The sequence below is a fragment of the Diprion similis genome, chromosome 6, assembly GCF_021155765.1.
Source record: "Diprion similis isolate iyDipSimi1 chromosome 6, iyDipSimi1.1, whole genome shotgun sequence".
Classification (NCBI taxonomy): Eukaryota; Metazoa; Arthropoda; class Insecta; order Hymenoptera; family Diprionidae; genus Diprion; species Diprion similis.
This window is the reverse complement of record NC_060110.1, coordinates 23,856,778-23,878,145: the sequence shown is the minus strand read 5'-3', so window position 1 is coordinate 23,878,145 and position 21,368 is coordinate 23,856,778. Positions and strand designations below refer to the sequence as shown.

The 21,368-nt window shown below is 36.3% G+C and overlaps 1 protein-coding gene across 3 annotated transcripts in view; it reads right to left on the bottom strand.

Annotated features, from left to right (window-relative positions):
* Positions 1–703: 703 nt before the first annotated feature.
* Positions 704–21,368, bottom strand: part of LOC124407096 (RNA-binding protein fusilli) — a 36,519-nt gene continuing 15,854 nt past the window's right edge. For 2 of the 3 annotated variants that reach the window (XM_046882919.1, XM_046882920.1), the window contains exons 4-12: positions 18,638–18,727; positions 17,050–17,104; positions 16,848–16,958; positions 15,069–15,339; positions 14,764–14,979; positions 14,266–14,499; positions 13,790–13,991; positions 4,261–4,466; positions 704–4,090 (exon numbers count right to left, since the gene is read on the bottom strand). In XM_046882919.1, the coding sequence (XP_046738875.1) occupies positions 3,944–4,090; positions 4,261–4,466; positions 13,790–13,991; positions 14,266–14,499; positions 14,764–14,979; positions 15,069–15,339; positions 16,848–16,958; positions 17,050–17,104; positions 18,638–18,727 (1,532 nt within the window). In that variant the 3' untranslated portion in view covers positions 704–3,943. Of the gene's footprint in view, positions 4,091–4,260; positions 4,467–12,891; positions 13,992–14,265; positions 14,500–14,763; positions 14,980–15,068; positions 15,340–16,847; positions 16,959–17,049; positions 17,105–18,637; positions 18,728–21,368 lie in introns of those variants that run through there. The other variant, XM_046882918.1, reaches the window with a different exon arrangement.

Here is a 21,368-nt window from a genome sequence, read left to right as displayed (position 1 = left end):
AAATTTAATATTTGACAATCCTCACGATGATTCGTAACGTTGTCTTCGGTCAACGTTCGTAATAACGAATAATGATATTCTTGTAGAACCACTTGCTGTAATGTCCTGAAATGCCATTGGTTCACTGACAAAAGAATGTATGATTACTCAGCGCGACAAATAAGATATACGTTGCAACCGTTGGTATCCCACGAAACTACATTTTAATAATTTGAAATTATAATGTGGTTCAACCACGACACGAAAGCTAAAACGGCAGATTTAGTTAGTTTAAATGTCTTTACGGTGTAACTTGACCGATTACATTACCGCGAAGATGTCAGGGTTACAGTTTCTTGATCCTAAGTTTTAAAATCTGTGCAATACAAAAACAATGCAAAAAAGAAAAACATTTGAAATTGGTGACATACGTATTATAAGTAGACACCATGTTCGATGTTAAATTCAAAAAAATTAATTGGTGATTGGCCAATTTCTGTTAAATACTAAGGCTAACTAAACCAATATATTTTCTCACGCTTAACATTGAACCTGATGCCTACTATCTGATGCCACTGATTTGAAATGTTTGTTTCAATTCCAAATTTGTTCTTTTATTATTTTGTGCACATATAACATGTTAAAAAAATCGCCCAAGGCATTCAATAGAAGAAATGATAAAATACAAAAACATGCAATAATACATCTATACGACTGATTTTCTGCTGTCACTTTGTGTCGTTTTTATTTGAGATGCGTTTTACAATTATGATACTAGCTCTAATTAATTATGTAGTTTCAACTACATATAACAATTAATATTTAAAACACTAGGCATTTTAGACCTCCATGTCACAGATGTGTTTTTTCTTCTCGGCGTATAGTATTAGCAATATACTAATTGTGAATCACACGATGTATTTTTTTTCTAATTGATCCACACTTAGCTTCCCAAGTTCCAACAGTCAGCATCAACGCTTTCGTGTTGTACAATGAGGTTTTATCGATAATTAACAACTGGCAATGAACGCAGCACAATATTTTTTTGGTGAGACAAGCAAATTCTGGAAATAATCAAATTCCATTCTGATCCATGTTTCACTCATTGTCAGAAGGATTTCTATGTTCAGGAAACGTTATTGTAAGAGAAGAGCAACTTGAAAGTTGAAGTATTAACCAATTAACAATTAAAATTTAATTCAAAATAGTGGTTGAGTGTGTGTAATTTGACTTTCTTTCACATACACACATACACGGAATGCACACATAATTATTACACAACACTTGAGTCAACACTCCGCTTAATGTTGATAATCACCAAGTTTTGTCAGTGTATTAATAATTTGTATTGCTATTATTGTGATACGCTGCTTTGCCATCAAAATCAATCATTATGAAATTTGACTATAATTTAAGTTATTATACGTCTAATAAAATCTATGTATGCGATATATTAATTTTTGTAAATTATACAATTCACATCTTAGTAAAATATTAACACGAGTGTAAAACAGTTTTCGCAGCCACTAATTGTAAGTATAAATAAAAAATTTTCCACGACTTAGAATTATATTGCTTGGCTAGACAGTTTTGGGAAAGACGCACAAACCGATCAATTGCTACAGCTGGTCAGATGTGCGCAAATGATACGAATATCGTATGCTGAATACAGCTGCAAAAACTGTCATTTCAATTGGCTAACTACATTCGCTACAAAATATATTAATATAACGTATAAATATACGGGTATATTTTTGGAGGGTGCGTGACATCCAAAGTTCAATATTAAAATAAATCTTCAAATTGTCCGCCTCCGTTTGATAACAAGTCGAAAGAAAGTAGGAGGCAACGGAAATGAAAGAACATGTGTATCAAGATGTGCGGCTCAGGCTTTTGATTAATTATCGACCCAAATTCAATGAGAACTACGACATGGGTGAGACGACACAGAGCAAGCATCATTTTTTGGAACAATTTACATACTCTATGAAAAAAACAAATACCTGGATATTACTTACAACTATCATGGACATGCATCCAGGTATTTTCATAGTTTTTGTAACAACAGTAAGAAATTCAATTTCTTCTAAATGGGAAAAAAATGGATGGGTACTGGATATTGAAAAATGAATCAAAAGCTTATTCAGAACGTCTGTTCGTTTAAAAGGTTTGCCGTTCGCTGGGCCGATAAGAAACCTCGTACAAATTACACCGTCAATCGTAACTTAGTGCACTTTTCACGTTCCTTAGCGGTATTGCAACGTACCGGCCTATTATATTGCACAAAATATAACCCACGCACAGGATTTTTATTGCACCTGTCGGGCTTAATTATATTTGAAAATAGAAGAAGAGGAACAAGGCGAAACAATATCTTTCTAATCTATTATCTAGTACATAAAGAGGATGATTGTTTACTTAGGATTAATCTAATCAACAAACTTAAGAAATAGATGGTATAATAACATAAACTATTTGGATCACGTGGTCTCAAAAACGGTTAAATTGATAAGGTCAAAGAAAATACATTGAGGATAATTAAAAAATTTGGAATCATCTCAACTGCACTGTTGTATACATTTTTGAAAGGGTAAATGCGCCATTAAAAATGAAATTTCATTTTCATTGAGCTATCGAATAAAGAAAAAAATGAAAAAATGGCATGTAACGCGACAATCGAGAAAACGCCCAAAAAATGTTTGCATTGTACAGATGTTAATGAATTCCTAAAGGAAATTCCATTTCACACCAGTGTAAAAATTAATAAATATAATGAGAAATATGTCCAACTTGCGCAATCAGAGCCTAATGGGTTACCGCCTGTCACAGCCAATGTATTATTTATTTCTATACAGCTATAGGCAACCTTTCTTCAACTGATTCCAAATAAATGGCATACGTGCTGCATCAAAAAAATCAACGTAATATAAAATTTGGGTAAATATAAGAATATTCTCTTTAAAATCCGCTCAAGATAGTATTTTAAGACACTGCTGTCCTGCTGCATATATATATAAAATAAAATAATTCGTTGCATGCTATTCTGTGGTTTCATTAGCTAACAGTATAGTAATTATACATAGTAGTAATAGTCAGTAGTAATAAGAGTGGTAGTTTAGGATACATGAAAATGCAATCAATAACTTAATATAATAAGTTAACAATGGAAATCTTTATACTTAAAAAAAAAAGTTGTTGGAAGACTTTTGTAATATTTGCTGTTCTCTTGATTATACTTTGCATTGTTCTATACTCTCTTGGTACACAATTATGTATTATGCATTTATCAACTCGTCTATCAGATAATACAAATTTTAAATATTCAACCAGTGACATAGATAAAAATTCTTCAAGCACATAACATATTGTACCATTGAGGAGCACAATCTGAAATATCGATAGGAGTAACGAATATATTAGATTCTTTATATTTACTTATAAGTTAAGCTATCGGAATATTCATTAAAATATTTTCATTGCGCTATTAACAATATTAAAAGTATTAAAACTAACTTGTTATGTTTAAAATCTATTAGGTTCATAATCTGTGGCCTTCTTATCTAGTACTCTGATATTGCAGAAGTAATTTTGTCGGCATGTTTAAACAAGATGCTAGTTTTTCTCTGTACTTTATCCCATATACTTCAATAATGATTTGTACCGGGAGAGCAAAAGGTAAAGAGCTGACATACCTTCCGCATTAATATTTTTTGGAATAATTCAACCTTTATCATGAGTCTACCGCACAAACGACTGTACGAATATATTTGATATGTATAAAATTTAATATAATATTGTATAGATTAAGGCTGTATCAACCTTTTCGTCTGATTATTCGATAGAACTACGAGAGGGACCACAAACGATTATTATCATAATATCACTTGTATGATACATCAGTAGTTTATGCTGGGCGAGGCAAGGCGTTGACTTGATTATTTCTTTGATCGAACAAGTAGCCCGATCAAACCATGAACAATTCGATGTATTGACTACGCGAAGCATGTAGTGGTGGTAGCGGAATACGCTTATCTATTTCAGGTCTTGGTATATGAACATCCTGTATCCGAGGCTCTGGTGGGCCCAGATGGAGGCATTCTGGTGAGGTCAGCTGCAATAAGATACGTCTTCAAGTTTTAGTTTAATCATAAACTTCATCTCATTAACGACAGTATTTACAAGCATAAAACAATACACTTACATGGAATTCAAATTTAAAGAACTGATCGATGAAGAAAATTGGTCAAAAATTAGTCATGCGATATAATAAGAGATACTTACCAGAGTAGCTTGCTGAGGAATTGGTGCTATGCCACCAACGCTAGCTGGGTTATAGTAATTGGTCGGACTGACGGGTGGTGATGGGTACGGCCAATAGAATATAGGCGGATATGCGGGTGCGAATTGCGGTGGTCCCCGAGGTAACATTGCCGCTTGCGCAGGATATATCGCACCTGGTCCAAACGGAGGTGGCATCATTGTACCTCCTGAGGAAGAATTAGTAATATCTCCTTTAGTCACAATTTCAGGAGTTTGAACAAATAATATAAAAGTTATGAAAATGTGAAATAATTTCATGGAATCTGATTAACGTGTCTAGCTTCCAACTCTAAAGAAGTGTACTGCGTCCAGAGTAATTGTTACAAAATGGTAGTGCACAATTGCTCGCTAATACTGTAGAAATAATTTAATTCGACTGGAAATGTTATTGACGTATACAATTTTAAAGACGACAGTTGATACCATAGACAAATATGTGGCAAGAAGAAATTACATGTATAGCTGTCGCAAAAAAGAGACGTTCAGTTTGGAGGAGTAATTAACTGTATTTCAAAGCCAAAATTTGAGTTCAAAAGTAGTCGTAATTATTAAAGTTATACATACAGATATATCTACTGGTAAAAGCTTTTTCCATCATTTTAATAACAAAGCTTATTGCTATATTATTTTTTATAAAGATCATTCTATGTGACAATATAAAAGTAGGCAGATTTGCAGCAATGTATAATAAATTCGTTATAGAAAGCTACCGAACGAGTAACATTAGCCAATTAACCAACGAACCCATGATTCTATTTACAAATAAAGTCTATGGGCTATTATACCCATACAATTAAGTGTATAGCCTTGACGTGGTTTTGTGCAGTGAGAATTTTAGGATTGTGATTCGTATTAGTGCAATGGTAACGACAGTGCTCTGAAGAAACAAGAACATTTGAGCGCCTCACGAATGAATTTAAGTATTTGACACCCGTCGACTGTGATGTGAATCATCGAGCAATGAAGTACAAATCATCAATATCATAAATTCTGAATGCACATAGAATTCCATGACGTTCGGTGGGATGCAGTCAAATAATAAAAAGAAATAACAGCTAGTCGATTTCAAGTGTTGAGAAAATAAACAAGTAAAAATACTCTGAATGTAAACATATAGGTCATTTTTCATTATTATCAACTGTAAACCACCGACAGCTGATTCGGGATGATATAATGATTGGAATAATTGGCCTACCTGAAGCACAGAAGTTAGTATACGTACTGTAGTCCCGCTACCATACTGCCATCGACACTGCACCACGTAACATACGTTAACGTCGCACTGACCATTGTAAAATTCCGCCCCTATCCCACCCTCTGCCCTCCCTCTGCCAACCAATCCCCACACTTTCTATGTCCAATTGTCCACAGACCACAATAAGCTGTTTTAATCATTTATTCCATCCCCGTAATATTTTCTTACCACACCAATAATCTTCGCCGTTCAGATAGTCTGCTCCTTTACCACTGCTACCCACACTAACATCCGATTACTTGAAAAAGAAATTTTGGAAAACTGACATAATATTTCCCCACATTATGTGCCTATACAACGCGTCGAGTTCAAACTAACAAATATACAAGTTAATGCTGTTATTTTGTGAAATATACAAAAAAAAAACGCGGCTGTATTCCCAAATGTGATTCGTAATATAGTTTTGGAAATAAAATATCGCAGGTCAAGCGGACAGAGTAATATAGCAGGGATATAGTAGCAATGACCGGAGTTGGGCTCGGCAAGATAGCGAGATAATTATGGTCCATCCACCAGGCAGAGCCCCGGACACACCATAAAATACCATATGACCATCAACATTGTTGCTAGGAATCGCTAATATTTTCAAAATATAGTTTGTGACTCGGATACCTTGGCTGCACATGCCTCCAACCAACAATATTCAGAAACCAACACTCCGCTGCACAAGATTCAAAACTATATTAATTGGTAATATTGCCAATGTTACTGCTTGGTTTTGAACAGAGTAAAAATATACTAAATGAAAATGATCATTGTTACAACAAAGACATTGTTATGATGATACGTTGTTAAGATGTTCAACAATTATCTATTATTACCAACCCGCAATTGCAAATAATTTTTGCAACTACCCAACCAAATTATTTGCCGGTATCTGAGGACCCAATTAAAAACTATAATATATCCTAGACTAGAGATTTAGCATATGGATACAATTACACTTTGAATTGTCCAGAACGAATTGATCAAATCAAATTTTCTGTCATAATGGTAATGAAATAAAAAAAAATCAGTTGAACGAAGTCTGGTTGTTGGTTTCTGAAATATTTCAATAATTAGGTAGTAATTATTGTCACCAAATATCGGGTGATTGCAGTCCTATAAGAAAGTGAAACCTTCACTAGATACGCAAGTTACATAGTTCACAATTTTTCATACATCTAGTCGACACCAATGTCACACTCCATAAGTGAATACTAATATACAGAATTTTCGTGAATTCTCATCACTTGACCTCATTTTATTCCCATCTGAATTTTCACTGCATTGACGATAGAAGAAAATCGTAATTTAGTGTTGGCAAGACAATAAAAAAAACTGAATGTGACAATACTTGTATGTGAAAATCTGATTTGGCTTAGGAATAGTTTGTTACTCAAGTTTTTATTAGGTTTAACTATAATATTCGTAATATTCGTAGCAGTAATTAGCTAACATTGGTTGTTGTATAATTCAGTTCTGGAGTGTAGAAAAAAAAAAACACGAATACCTCTGATGAAGCCAAAATCACATACTGAACAGTATGCCATGAAAAATATTCACCGAATATGTATGGCACCAAATGGTTTTGTGTTAACTAAACTTACACTTTAGAGAATAGAAATAGAAAATTTTACAGTTTAAAGGAGAATAGAGGCTGCAACATGTGTAAAATTTATCTCAATTGGTACCTACTCATACCTGCGAACCCAGTGAAGTATCGTAAATAACGGAACAGGAATGTGATGATCGTACTTTTTGTAAAACGGTATGCATATAATGCATTGTTATAGAGAGGAGACCTCTCCAAGTGGGCCACTTAGAGAAATTCACAAGAAGGGTGAAGAAGACCAGGTGCCAGGCAGTGGATTTGAGTAAAAAACAGGCCACAAAATTAAAAGATACGTATCCTGGCGTTTCATTAGAACAGTCTATGTTCTGAAAAAAGAAATCTCATGTTGCCACAAGTTTCCCACTCCAAAAAGGTCCCCCCTACATAAAATAAAAGTTATTCTTTCACACTACTGGTTTACTTTGAGAACACTGAGGGTAAAAAAAGTTTCGATTAATACATTTTCATCTGAGTTATACATGTGCGTAGTGTTTTATATTAACCACATTTTTTTGCAAGGTGAATCTATTGCAATATACTGATACTAATTAGTATATCACCCATAAAAGTTGTAGGTTCAGAAGCTTTCTTTTGGAAGCAAATGATAAATTTGGTGATTTACCATTACTTTTCAGTTGACTGATGTTTAGCAGCCCATCACCGCTCACTGCAATGGCTTGACGCTAGTAGATTCCGGCTTATCTATTTAGTATTTATCCAGTAAGCAATGATTGGGCTGTCCGAAGATGCTCTCATTTGATAGCACGCCCTCAATTTTTTTTTTGTCGAGGGACCGTACGTGAATTGTGTGAGGGCTCTTTGGGGGAGAAGCACGAATCCTACATAACTTTTACTAGGCTGCTTCACGTAATATTTTCGAATCTCTTCCAATAATGATCAGTCATTGTGAACATGGAAAATGTTATACAAGTGAGGGGAGTTCGTAGATCAATGAAAACTGATGCTATTCCTACACTGGGAGTCGAATATCCAAGATTTTATCCCGACGTTATTTATTAATCACCTGTTGTATGAGTTCAGCGTCGTTTTTACAAGCGATCTACCTTGCAAAGAAAATGTAATTAATATACCGACATACGATACATAAAAAAAAAGCACTGATACTTGTATGCCAGTATGTAAGGTATGTACATGCGTGCACAAGTATACTCAAATGGGAATACATAGTTCAACAGTATCTAAGTAAATCTATGAAATTTGAATAAAGAAAATGGAAGGAAACAAAAAAAAATTTTTTTTAAAACTGAAAAATGCCTTGTGAGAAAGATTGAACAAAAAGTACGAGCAATGAATAAGGTATCAAGGTAAAAGTCCACCAACCCAACAAGCGTATATATCCACGAGACACGAGTACATTTATTAATAACATGATTATTAATATTAATATAATGATCGACATACAGAGAGTATACAGCGATAAATAGTCCTAAGTCCCAGTATTGCTAGAATTCGTGTAAAATGCTCCATTATTGAACTGATAAATTTTATCTTTATGCCAATCACTTAACCAAGTGTGTTAGCTTTCGCTAGTTCAAAAAAAAGGCAGAAGCTTGTAAGTAAATTCTGTAAGTTATCTACTGTTGAAAACATTCAGTTTCAACAAATTTTTTAGAAAGAATGAGTCCGAAGGAGTGGAGAAGGGAAAAAGGTTATTAAGGTGTGAAGAGATACAAAGAGCTCGTAGATACACGTTGCAACTTAATTGAATAATATATCCATTCAACAGTCGCGAATATCAATATCTAATTTAATGAGATCTATTCCTGTCTTAGTGTGAGTTCATTGGCACGTTTTCCAATCCTATGTCAAATCTCGTGTCATTCGAATAAATGGTTGAAGTATCAGAAAAAGTAGGTGGCTAAACTTGCTATAGGTTCTAATTGTAAGTGAAATACTGAATTTCATGCCTCTATGAGACCTATCCATCAAATGTAGTTTTACTAATTGTAACATTTGCTTGAACATGTTGAGCATCAAAAATGTAATTAGCATTGATATATTTTACATCCTTCTTCAAACATGAAGGATGATATAGCCATACTGAAAAATTGATAGAAGGCTTTGTGGTATCTCCACACATCAGTTCTTTGGAAAGTAACCATATTTGCATTGTTTTGTATTCCGAATCGTAGTGGGTGCAATGTGGAAAAATCAATCCTATGAATTAACAATTGACGTTGTCTATTGATAATTCGGAATCATAAATTATTTGTTGAAAAAATATAATCAAGGTTTTACAAGATTTGGAAGAGAGAAAACTAAACAGGAAACAAGGTGGAATAGAAACAAAAAAAAAAAGATCGGAAAGAAACCCTCTAAAATATGTCCTATATGACCCAATACCGGAGCGTTTAATACTGCTCGATATTCATAGGACATCAGGTGCTATAGTGATAATAATTAATGCAGATAACTATATGCAATATAATAATTAACGATACACATAACTATCAGTCACCAGGTTAGCCATCCAGAACACCAAACAACACATCCAGCACAAGTCACGGTCCAATATGTATAGCATCGGTTAGTACAGGGATAATAGAAAATAATTGTCTCTGCCCATGATTGTTTGTGAATCCAGCGAAAGCCAACATTATAATGCAATGTAGTGTGCGCATCTCTCTCGAAAATTCTGGCACGTCAGGAATTGATAGAAGACAGTTACCCGAAAAATATCAAATGCAAGAAAGTAGTGAGATCAAAGTACATAGTATTCTACTTTGATTATTTCTCAATACATTCATTGCTATTTCTGTATCGAAATGGTGATAGCCACATGATATATATTCAAGTATTTATCTTTCGACTAGCGAACCTTTCGATTGAAACCAAAATCACTGCAACTATCATTAGTGATGTAATGTACACTAGACTTGAGTACCTGCTAATGCAGCATTTCCGAAAAAATTTGCCTATACCATATCGTCAAGTTGTTGTCAGAATTTTCAAGAGGCACTCTTAGGCGATGCAAGATAGAACCGACGACTATATGCATGTAATAACATATGTAACATAACTGGGTTGATAACAGAGAGAATATTTATATTCACTTGCTACACATGTCGTACCCAAATAGTCTCGTTCTACCTTGAATTGTAGCCGTTATCGTTAGATTTATGTTGTTTATACTAGTCAAGCGGGAGGAACAAGTATTTCCTTGCCGATGAAAGATATTCAGCAAACAATTGGCATATACTTGATTCTCGCACTATGCCGTGAACGTCGTAATAAATATCTCGATACCCTGTAAATGGTTTCTCGATTAGATTAGCATAAAAAATATTTACAAACACTAGTTGTGGTCTATTAAACTTTTCAGAAAATAAATGTCGTATTCTTCCATCAGAAGCAAGATGTTTATGACGAACGTTGCTCGGCAAAAAAAACTCTGTTCACACTACTTAACGTAAAATTTAACAACTACCATGACTCCAAGGATTTATGAAAATAAATAGAAATTTTGGAAGTATATAAGTAACAAAATTGGCATAAAAATCAATATACCATCGATCTGCTGAAACTGCGAGAAAATAAAAAAATAAATACATACATGATACAGTAAATATATATCGGCATGTACTGATGTATGACACCATATGCAAATGATTATTTTATAAATCTCACTGTTAATATAAAAACGAGCTATAGAGAAAAAAAAAAAAACCAGTGTAACTTGCTGCAACGCCAGGGCTCACATATTTTTCAGTCATGCAAGTTAAACATGATCGTATGCATGAGCAAAAAAATTATAATGATATTGGGGTAATAATTTTTTACAGTTTTAGCAAAAGACTACTCGTATAAAGTTTATACAACTCTCTAAGAAAAAAAATTTAACAATTCTGAGTGCTCAACAGCTTCAAAATATTAATATCTTTAACGTTGGTTATTAATTACCAATCAATGGGGAATGTGGAAGAAATTGGATTTCCCAACACCGAGTTAAGTACAAGATCTCGATGAAAAAAGTGCTAAATATTGGTGAAGAGGGAGTGAGGAGCAGTGGGAGGGAGGGGGGTCGTTGGAAATTACTTGCGGCCCCTACCTGCGACTAAGAACAAAGCATTGATCGTGGCAAGCTTAAAATGAACATTTTAGATTAGGATTGTAAACAGTTTAAAGTACCACTGTGTTCCTACTATCACTACTTTTCTCTTCGCCACAATTGTTCAATGCTTGACAGAAAATTCTAGTGCCTATCGATAGATATCAGGTTATCCCACTTGATCCTATTTGGAACTGTTGTAGAATCGTATTGGAATCCAGAATTAACGTTCGAATGATCCTAATTCTGTAGTACAATAGAGAATCGAGGATGCGAAAAACCGTCTCGTAGAATGAAAAAAGAGCTATGCTAAGGTTAAGAATTATTATATTATATTGGATGGAATAACTATTCCTAACATCTAATCATAATAATATGTAGAAAATAGGTACGCATGGAAGAATGTCAAAAGTCTGATTATCACTTATTTTACTTCCATCTTTATAGAAATAAACGAGATGAGAATATTGCAGACCACGTTCAGTGTTAATTAGGGCTCGCTTATACCAAATTGAAATTTGAACTTTTGCTAAATGATGTTGAAAGGTCAAATCTTGTACAAAGATTTGGTTTGTCAAAGGCCTGTCATTGTAACCACTGTATCATACTATACTTGAAATAATAATATTCTTACTATATCTATATACATATTACAAGACATTATTAAATCTTGATTTGAGAGCGAATTATAGTGCCTACCTATAGTTTATAGTTTCCTAGAATCTATTCTTCAAAGGTACAAATATACTAATTATCATCATCAACAGTAGCTCTGATCTGATAGATCCTAACAATACGTAAGTACTTTCTATCACGTATGAAAAAAGGCACTTGGGTGCTGGCAATGCGTTAAACGAATATTGAAAAAAAAAACTTCCAAAAAAAAGTAAGATTTCCATTGGAATGTCGTTGGTCGTTCTGTACAACGATGAATATGGTATATTTATCATCATATTATATAAATGGTCCCTAGTATTTCTATATTATAGGTCCGCCCGAGCAGGCAATATATCAGCAATAATAATATACATGTATATATCAAGAATAGGTCACACGTAACAAATAATTATTGTCATCGATAGGTCCAGTTGAACGTGTCCTATTTGTCCGTGCATCTATATACGTTATAGGAATGAGAATTGTCTTACTGCTCCCGCCTAAATATTCGCTGCGCGTCATTCAACTTACTCCCAAAAGGGTAAAAGTTATCAAATATAAGTGATGATAAACGGAACTTTCGTATCTACACGAGCATGTACAATACAGGTTCCCAATACCCATATCTCTAGGTAATCATAATCTTATAATATATTTTAGTATTTATATTTATTTGTGTATATATATAAAAATATATGTATATCAATTAAACCGAGTCAATTCAATTAGCCGCAAGCCTTGTCCGCATTTTCCAATTATTAATGAGTACCGGCTACCATTCCTACCTATATTACGCTCTTTTGAACTGCAGGTACTGAACCAAAGCTATAGAAAAATATCTAAAATTTGCGCGAGCCCTATCTGTGCCATGTGACAACTGCTACGATTCTAAGAATTATCTCGGCTATATATGTATAATTATTATTTATATAAAAAAATATCGCATAAATAATACGTTGCTGAAAATTTGAGCCGCGTCCGACTGAATAGATTTGCACCAGCGCGAATGATTTTCCCGCGAGATAGGTATTTGTTATAGTTAGCCGAAAATTCGCTAATTGTACATCCTACGTTCTTCAAGGCAATTTGGAAAATTTCCTTGTTCTTTAGCCGTTTCCGTACTAGGGGATTACTAATTGAACACGTATCCTACCACGACAGCAGTACAGATATGTACTTGAAACCATACGAAGTGTTGAGTCCGTTAGCTGATCGCAGGAGCTGCCTGTCGAGGTTTGTATTCATTACATTTGCGGATAGAATTGAGCGGGATAGGCGAGCCCTGAGGCAGCAGCGGCTTGTTGCGGGTTTTGGAAAGCTGCCGATGGTTGCCACGCTCGTTTTGCGGGATTGCCGGCAGTCTCAGCTGGAAACGCGTTTTCCCACGAGCGTTTCAGACCCATGATAGCTGCCGGATTCAACTGGCTAGTGTGTACCAACGGAGGTAACAGTCCTTGGGGTGGAGCCCGCAGTATTGGGTAACGGGGTTGCATGTTAAACAGTAAGAACGGAGCCGGGGGAGGTTGGGCGTGCAATGTCGGCGGGGCCATGCTATAAGCGGAGATTTGGGATTGTGGTGGTGGCGGTAGCGCCAATGCTTTACTAGTTACCGCCGACGTTGGAGAGGCGGGAGATGACGATGAGGTGGGAGGAGGGTTTGAGGCGAGAGCCATTAACCATAAATCTTGATTTCTCATCGCTTGGGCTTGAGCTTGCGCCTGAGCTTGAGCCTGAGCCTGAGCCTGAGCCTGAGCTTGAGCTTGAGCCTGAGCCTGAGCTTGGGCCTGAGCCTGATGAGCTTGGACCAAGGTGTGTATATCCCACAGGGGAGTTTGCTGATGGTGATTCGGCAGGGCCACCGTCGATGGAGGAGGAGGATGGGCCAGGGTTGCAGGACTATGTGTCGTCAACGTACCGGGAGATAGTAGAGCTTTCGCAGGTGGTGGTGCTACAGCGCCTGTCAACACCAGATTCATATCTTCGCCACTGCACTGAAATACTTCGATGTAACGTTGCTTCTTGCCAAATATCATGTAACGATGGTGACGCTGCGATGCACAGGCGTAAGCAGAACTTTCGCTGTCCATCTGAATGAAAGCCTCGCCCGATGGCTGGCCCTGGGTATCAAGAGACAACAGTAACATTATCAGTATAATTAGTAATAGCTTTGCCAAGTGTCTGGTCTATTGTTAACTGGTCGACTCGCTCATCGTCGATTAAAGACATAATCAGGAGATATCCTCGTTACGTTGTTAGTAAGCACTTGCGTTCGAATGTTCTTGTAAAATGGCCTTTTTTCCTTGAATGCTTTCATATATCGCATGAACGGCATATGTTAGTTTGATCAGAAGATGCTTCATGTTCAAACATTGGTAGAAATTGTCTGCTTACCTGAGCGTTGTAAACCATGTGAACGCCTTGAAAGACTATATTCTTTGCATGTTCACCCAAGAATTCCAATATATGTTCAACTTGTGCTTCGTATGGGAGACCGCGCAGACGCACGCAATCTTTGCGTGTTCCGGAGGTGATTATATGCTGCGGAAGAAGAGGGACTTGCGGAATTGTCGCCAATAGTGGTGTTGGGGCCTCGTACGTTTTTGGATCCATTGATCTATTCAGTACCTAGAAACGAATGATGAGTAAATATCAATTTAGAAGCCACTTACAATTAAACCATCCTACTTTTCTCCCTTAACAACAGATATTCTTTAAAGTCCAGCAGTAAGTAGTATGTAAGTTAGTTTGTATCTTGTTATTTCATTTTTTATTGCATACCATAATTAATCGTATTAATTGTAGTGTATGTAACAAATAACACACACTACGCTACCAAGTCGCCACATAATTATTAATAATGCAAGATTGATTGAGTTCGAAAGTATGTACCTGTTGAACCTCGGCGGTCGTGCTTCGAAAGAGTTCAATATATCGGCTACCGATCAAATCCCGATGTTTACTAAGCGCCTTCGCGGCATCTTCTTCTTTGGCAAAAAGTACAAATGCATCGCCAGTCGCCCTTCCATCAGGCTTTTTCACAAATAGCACACCTTCCTCACTGTCTAGTACCTGACACGAATTTTCGCCAGCTAGGAAAAACTCCAACTGAAAGTAAGTATGTCCAAGTTTTAGTCGTCATTTTGTTAGCAAAAAAGAATTTCAATTGACTTTAGTAATATGTTTGGATGACTCACAACTTGCTTGGCAGTGCAATCATAGGGCAGCCCTCTCATTCGGACTATAACTTGGGCTCCGCGTGAAAGAAAAGCGTGTGCCTCACCGCTAGCACCACCTGCTACACCAACAAAGTCTTCACCCGAAGCCTTGTATACCTCAATATATCTGGCCCCGATGTGGTGTTTGTGCCTTTTAAGCGCCATGTCTCTGTGCTCTTTGCTTACTAGGCGTACTAGCGCCTCCCCGTTACGCCTACCCTGTGCGCTCAAACACAGAGCAACACCGCCTCTGCAATGCGAAAAATCAGATAAATTACACAATTAATAAACATTCAAGCTTATTAGATAATCAAAAAAACGATATCAAGTAATTTTAATCGGTTAAATTATTCCTACTTCACAGGAGAATATACACAACATTGGACCAAAAAAATACAATAAAATGTGGAGAAAATAAAGAGTGTACACCTGAAAAGCTTGTTCTAGCAGACTTCCTAGTTCCTTGAACACAAAGGAAATGAACTGAGAAATTAGGGTCAAAACTTGGCAGAGAAAAATTTGTTGCATATTCCATATGGCAGTTCTAAAATGACAGTTAAAGCTAAGTAGGGAACACATCGCTTTAACTTATAAGCATGATCTGTGACCCGAGATAACTCCTATCAGTCGATGATGCTGCGGACATAGACCCACCGAGGCCAACGTATGTTTACTGTCCTACTGTTACCATGCGACATTCAAAAAAAGAAGAAAAAAAAAAAAAAAATTGTATCAGAAAAATGTAAGCGAGGGCTAATCCAAGGAAAAAATCACTGCACAATACCTTTAAGATGAAACAATTCCTGTTTTGTCTGAGTGCAAAATTGATTGGTTTTGACAGGAGTGTGGGTGATATAGAAAACATAGCGAAATTTTTTACTTTGGTAGGTCCTCTACGAACTCTTCTCAATAACAGAGGAGTTACATAAAGTTCTATATTACTGTTTGAACACAAAAATTAATGATATTTTTGGACAATTGTTCAAATCCAAAATTGCACTTCTTATATTAGAAAACTGTGACTTTTCAATGGAATAATAGAGACACGTTTCTATTGCAACAACAAAAGAAAGAACAATCAATATATTTTATTGGAAAAAAAATTCAACTTGTACCTGCCCCCCTGAAGTAGCCAATATATAAGGAAATATGAATTTTGATGACAATTCATATGTCTTCAACTATTGATTCAATGTTCTCAAAACATGCACAAACGAATATCCTATAAACGAGATCTAAATTCATCCCAATATGAAACTGTATCTAAACTATCAATTCCAAACTTTATACAACAGCTAGTTATAAATACCTTCATTTTACCTCCAATGATGCTTGGTAATAGAAATCGAATACATTATTTGGAGAGTCTTGAAAATGTGAATGATCTAGTACATTTTTCACTGGTACTCATGAATCATGACTTATAAAGGATGTATCGTAAGTGATGTGCTTGAATTTTGATCATGCCAGGATTAATTGATCAGTTACACGGTTCTGTATCGATTGAGAAACTCTGATAGTTATTATCGAAACAATAATTAAGAGATATTAAAATCAATTTACTCATATTTGAGTGACTGAAAAAATTGAATACTCTTTATGGAATCCATTAGTTAAATACTATCGTTTTAGATCCATAAATTCAGAATGCTATCGAATATCGATTTAGTCCAAGTTTGATCAAAGTTTGAGCATCTGACATCTGACAGTATTCTTTTTATCGTATAAAAATATATCGTAAAGCATTTGCATACTCACTTGGCAACATTAAGCCCTCTAAAGAACTTGGCAATGTCCTGATCGGAGGACTGCCAAGGTAAGCCGCGCGCTCTCACAACACAATTATTGTCCACCTCTTCGTCCTTCGAACTGCAATAGCGTTAGGATTATTTTTCAGAATTTAATGGCCGAAGAACAATGGAGATACAGTTTCAGAGATTTGTAAAATCAAAAGACTCACCATATGCCTGGTTCCAGGACAAGATTGACCACTTCAGGATTCAGAAATGTGTGACCTGAAACGTGATAATAATAAAGCTTAAAAAAATCTGCTAAAAAGTCGTTGAAGAAAATTTGGTGAGAAATATGAATAAAATTTGGCGCAACCTAACCTCAAATGGCTCAAAACAGTTCAAATCAACACACTCATCATATCTCTCGTAATTTATTGTTCATAGTCCGGAATTCGTACGATGTGTTCCGAGAGGATTATTCGTATGTGTAAAATATAAAACAAGACGTAAGATTTCATTTAAACAGCAAATAATATCTCCGTTCAATGACAGATTGCAGGCTTGTATGTGTACATGATGCACGCATCCTCCCTATATCTCCGGCACCTGTTGAATATTTCCAGCCGCATGTGTCTCTCTGCTACACACACACACTGACGTATCTATTTAAGGCGGGAGTGCACACATTGTATCCGAGATAAACACGTAAGTAATAAATGTATTCAGATCCCACAGTTATGACTGTTTGATATACTCCAGTATACGACAATCCCGATGATGATACATGTGAACACGGATATCACAATATTACAATAGTATGTATTACATTGTTACATAGATCCGGTGCATTTTAGATGAAGTAGGAAAAAAGATTTCGCTGAAAAATAATACATTATTAAGGGGGCGTCCATTGATCACGTGATGTTTTTCTAATCAATTTTTAACCCCCCCTTAAAAAAAGGGCTTAACAGCCCCATTCTATACGCAATTCTGAAGAAAAACATTCCAAAACATTTTCACTTGACATAGAAATAAATAAATGTCATGACTGGCATGGATTTTACAAAGTCGCAATAGTAAAGTCGTGGAATTTATGCCACGTCTTTATTTCTGCGTTAAATGAAAGTATGTTTGATTGTTTTCGTAGAGAATTGCATATAGAATAAGACTGTTAAGCCCTTCTTTCGTTTAAGATACGTGGACTTTGATGTCGGAGATATATAAGTCAACGTCGAAATTGAACAGGGCACCCCTTTAAGAAAGGGTCGACGGTCTGAATCAAAAGTTAGAAGAGGAGAAAAAAAAACATCCAAGTTTTATTATTCGAAATTTTCTAATTATAAAGCTTTCTTCAAAATTGTCGATAGCTTAGCTTTTGAAAATCGAATTTGCTCAGATTCACTTCTCTTATGTAGTATACTATTCGAATAAATTCACTCTCATTGATTCAAAGAGAGTTACTGGCGATTTTTCTGAATGTTTTATCTTCTCTTTTCTTAATTTCGATTCGGGACTCAATGGTACGTTCATCCCGAATCCCCTCCGCCCCGTATAAGGGTGATATAAGCATAACAACACCCCCGATATTCCTTCCACTTACGTAACTTTTGAATGACTTACTACCTAGCCGTTCCCCAAATACGTCATTACGGATTGAATAAAGAAAAATTTAATGAATATAATAATTAGTTCTTCCATAAGACAACATCCGGCTGAAAATGTTATCCATCTGGTAATAAACAGGTAAGTATCGCTGCTATCGAATTGTTGGTATTTTTTTCTTGTTTTAATTTCGTTCCTTAGTCTGTGTCTTACCATCTTTAATCATCCTCTGAATGATAGTCACCATATCTTGAACCTCCTTCACATGGTAATCATTCTCCGTGTCCGGTGTCAGGCCAAAGTCTGGTGTTAAAATTGTTAAGGAAATATGATTTTCTTCGGCGCTATACATACATACAATCTATGTAGACGATGCACGTATGCATGTATGTATCTCGGTATAGGTATAACGCCATACTCATTGTCTCACATTTCGCTACGTTCGAGCTCGAATTGTAATGCCTACATACCTTCAAGGCTGCAGTGCCGATTCGGTCGAGTCGTATCGTACACAATAAGTATTAAACTAAAATTCTAGGTACTATGCAAGCAAGTACATTAGACGTGAAATGTTGGAATTACCTGCATCGGACGTTATGGCTAGGAGGATTAACGTTCAGGGGCAGGTAATTGACTATAGGTATAGTCATCGCGGATATTATGCGAATAAATCATTATATTATCTGGATGGAGGCAGTGACCTCTCGTGAACTAAGGTGCTTTATTTCGCTTCTGTTATTTTCTGCAAAGTTGAAAATCGAACAGCGTCACGTAGGTAGGTACATGCACACAAGGCCATTCGTTTCGAGGTAACCGTAAAGCATATTATACAAAAACTACGAGTGCGAGTAAGAGGAGTTGATTTATTAACCCGAGGCCCGCATAAGCGGCTCTCTCTCTCTCTCTGTAGGGTCAGGTAGCAAGCAATGTTCACAGTATCAGCCCCAACAGAGAGCGACTTACATGCGGGCCACACAGGTAAAATCAGCTGTTGCTTAGGCATGTAGTTAGTATAGGTGGGTATAAGCTTGTAACTTAGGAACGAGTTATCCTGAGCATGTATTATTGTCGGCCGGTGCAGTTCGTCGGGAATTATCTTTAGCGGACTGTACTTGACAACGAGTCAGACTATACGATAGATAAGTAGGTATAATGTATAACGCATACCTGTTTATAATTGTAGTACACGCTTACAAGATCCCCGGGTACAAGGATCATAAGGTTTAAATAACAGATAGCGTGAAGTCCGTCAGAATTCGAGAAGTTCGGTCTGCTCGACTATTTTTCAAACTTCGTTAACGTGGTGGAAATATACTGAAGTAAGTATACCTGAACCGAAGGTAGAACCGTTAACGAACAACGTGCTCTACGCCTATGGACATTCGTTTATTGCACAAAGTAAGTGCCAGCGTTAACGATGCATTCCTGTATGTACCTGATATACACTGAGCGTTGCGCAGAGTACCTACATTGTGATATGGTGTGGTATAGTATACCTGACAACAGTACGAAAGAACAAAAGTTACACCTACTCTAGGAAAGCGGTATAATATACATATAGTATGTAACAGAGTTTAGAATTTGCTAGCGTTTCAAAAAGGTGGCGGAAATCCGAAGCTTGTATTCCACGGAACCGGAGGTGACGAGTAGAAGGTTCACTTGCTCTTCTACGTGTTGAGTCGCGGATTAAAATTGAATGTACGATTGGTTGATTCGCAAAAACTTTCGTGCAAAACACCCAACAATTCGGACGATTAAAATTGTGGTAGCCTTTTAAAGAATGACAGGCATTAATTGTAAGTTTCTTCACTTCGTGATGTTGTAAAATTTCTACATTATTTCGACGGGGTCATGGCTTGGTGAATTGCAATGAAACGTACCAAATTCATGGAATTCAATATCCCCCCCATCCATAACGAATACTTTGCCATTCCAAGTAATTTCGCCGACTATTATACCTCAGACTTCAAACCGTCTCCCACTCAACCTCATTTCTATTGCGATTCGTACTTTGGAGCTTACGCTAGACCTTCGGTTATTGTTTCCAAGTAAATAAATGCATATGTTGATGTAAATGTACAAGATGGACGTTTCTGCGACCGTGTTGATCGCATTAGCGTTAATAATATTATATACCGGTTATCGGAGCTGAAATATACGGTAGAACCCTTCATATTTTTCACCGAACAGCTCGTCTATATGGACTGTTGAAAAAAATGTCGCGTAAGCTATCCGACAACGAGTCTCAAGTTATTATTGAAACTTAGAGGTTGAAACTTTAGAGGATATCGGGAAAGAAATGAAAAATATACAAAATTAAAAAAAGAGAGGTTCTACTGTACTGATTCATGCGCGCGAAGCGCGTAGGTATATCGGTACATACCTACGTGCGAACACACATAGTTTGTATAAAATAATGCTTACCTCGCGTCTCACGATTATCTCTTAAACGTAAACTCCAAGTGCAGCGTTGCAGATCGAGGCGAAAAAGCGATATCGAAAAATGGATTTAAAATAACGCACAGACTACTATACATATATTCCACAGCGAAATAATCGACAAGCTGAAATACCGCACGATTATACAATTTTCAATAACCAAATAGAAATATCGCGTACTTTTGTTACGGGAATGGAAATTTATGTTTAACAATAATACCTAGCCGCCAGGCAATGGAGGACGAGTGCAACGGAGTTGCGGCCTGAACTGCGCGGTATCGTTGCGACGGTCGCTAAGCCATTAAGTATACCAATATCTTCACGGGGGTGACCTTTAATCCGTGAACGCTGATAACAGTATCCAATCGGCACGACTTGTCCAAGGGAACAAGCCGGTCGCTTTTGCTTATTTATTTTACCTCAATTTCCCTCGTCTACGCTACTGTAAATAGGTATTTATTGTTCCCCGTTGCAATATCCAATCGTTGCCGCATGTATTCACTGT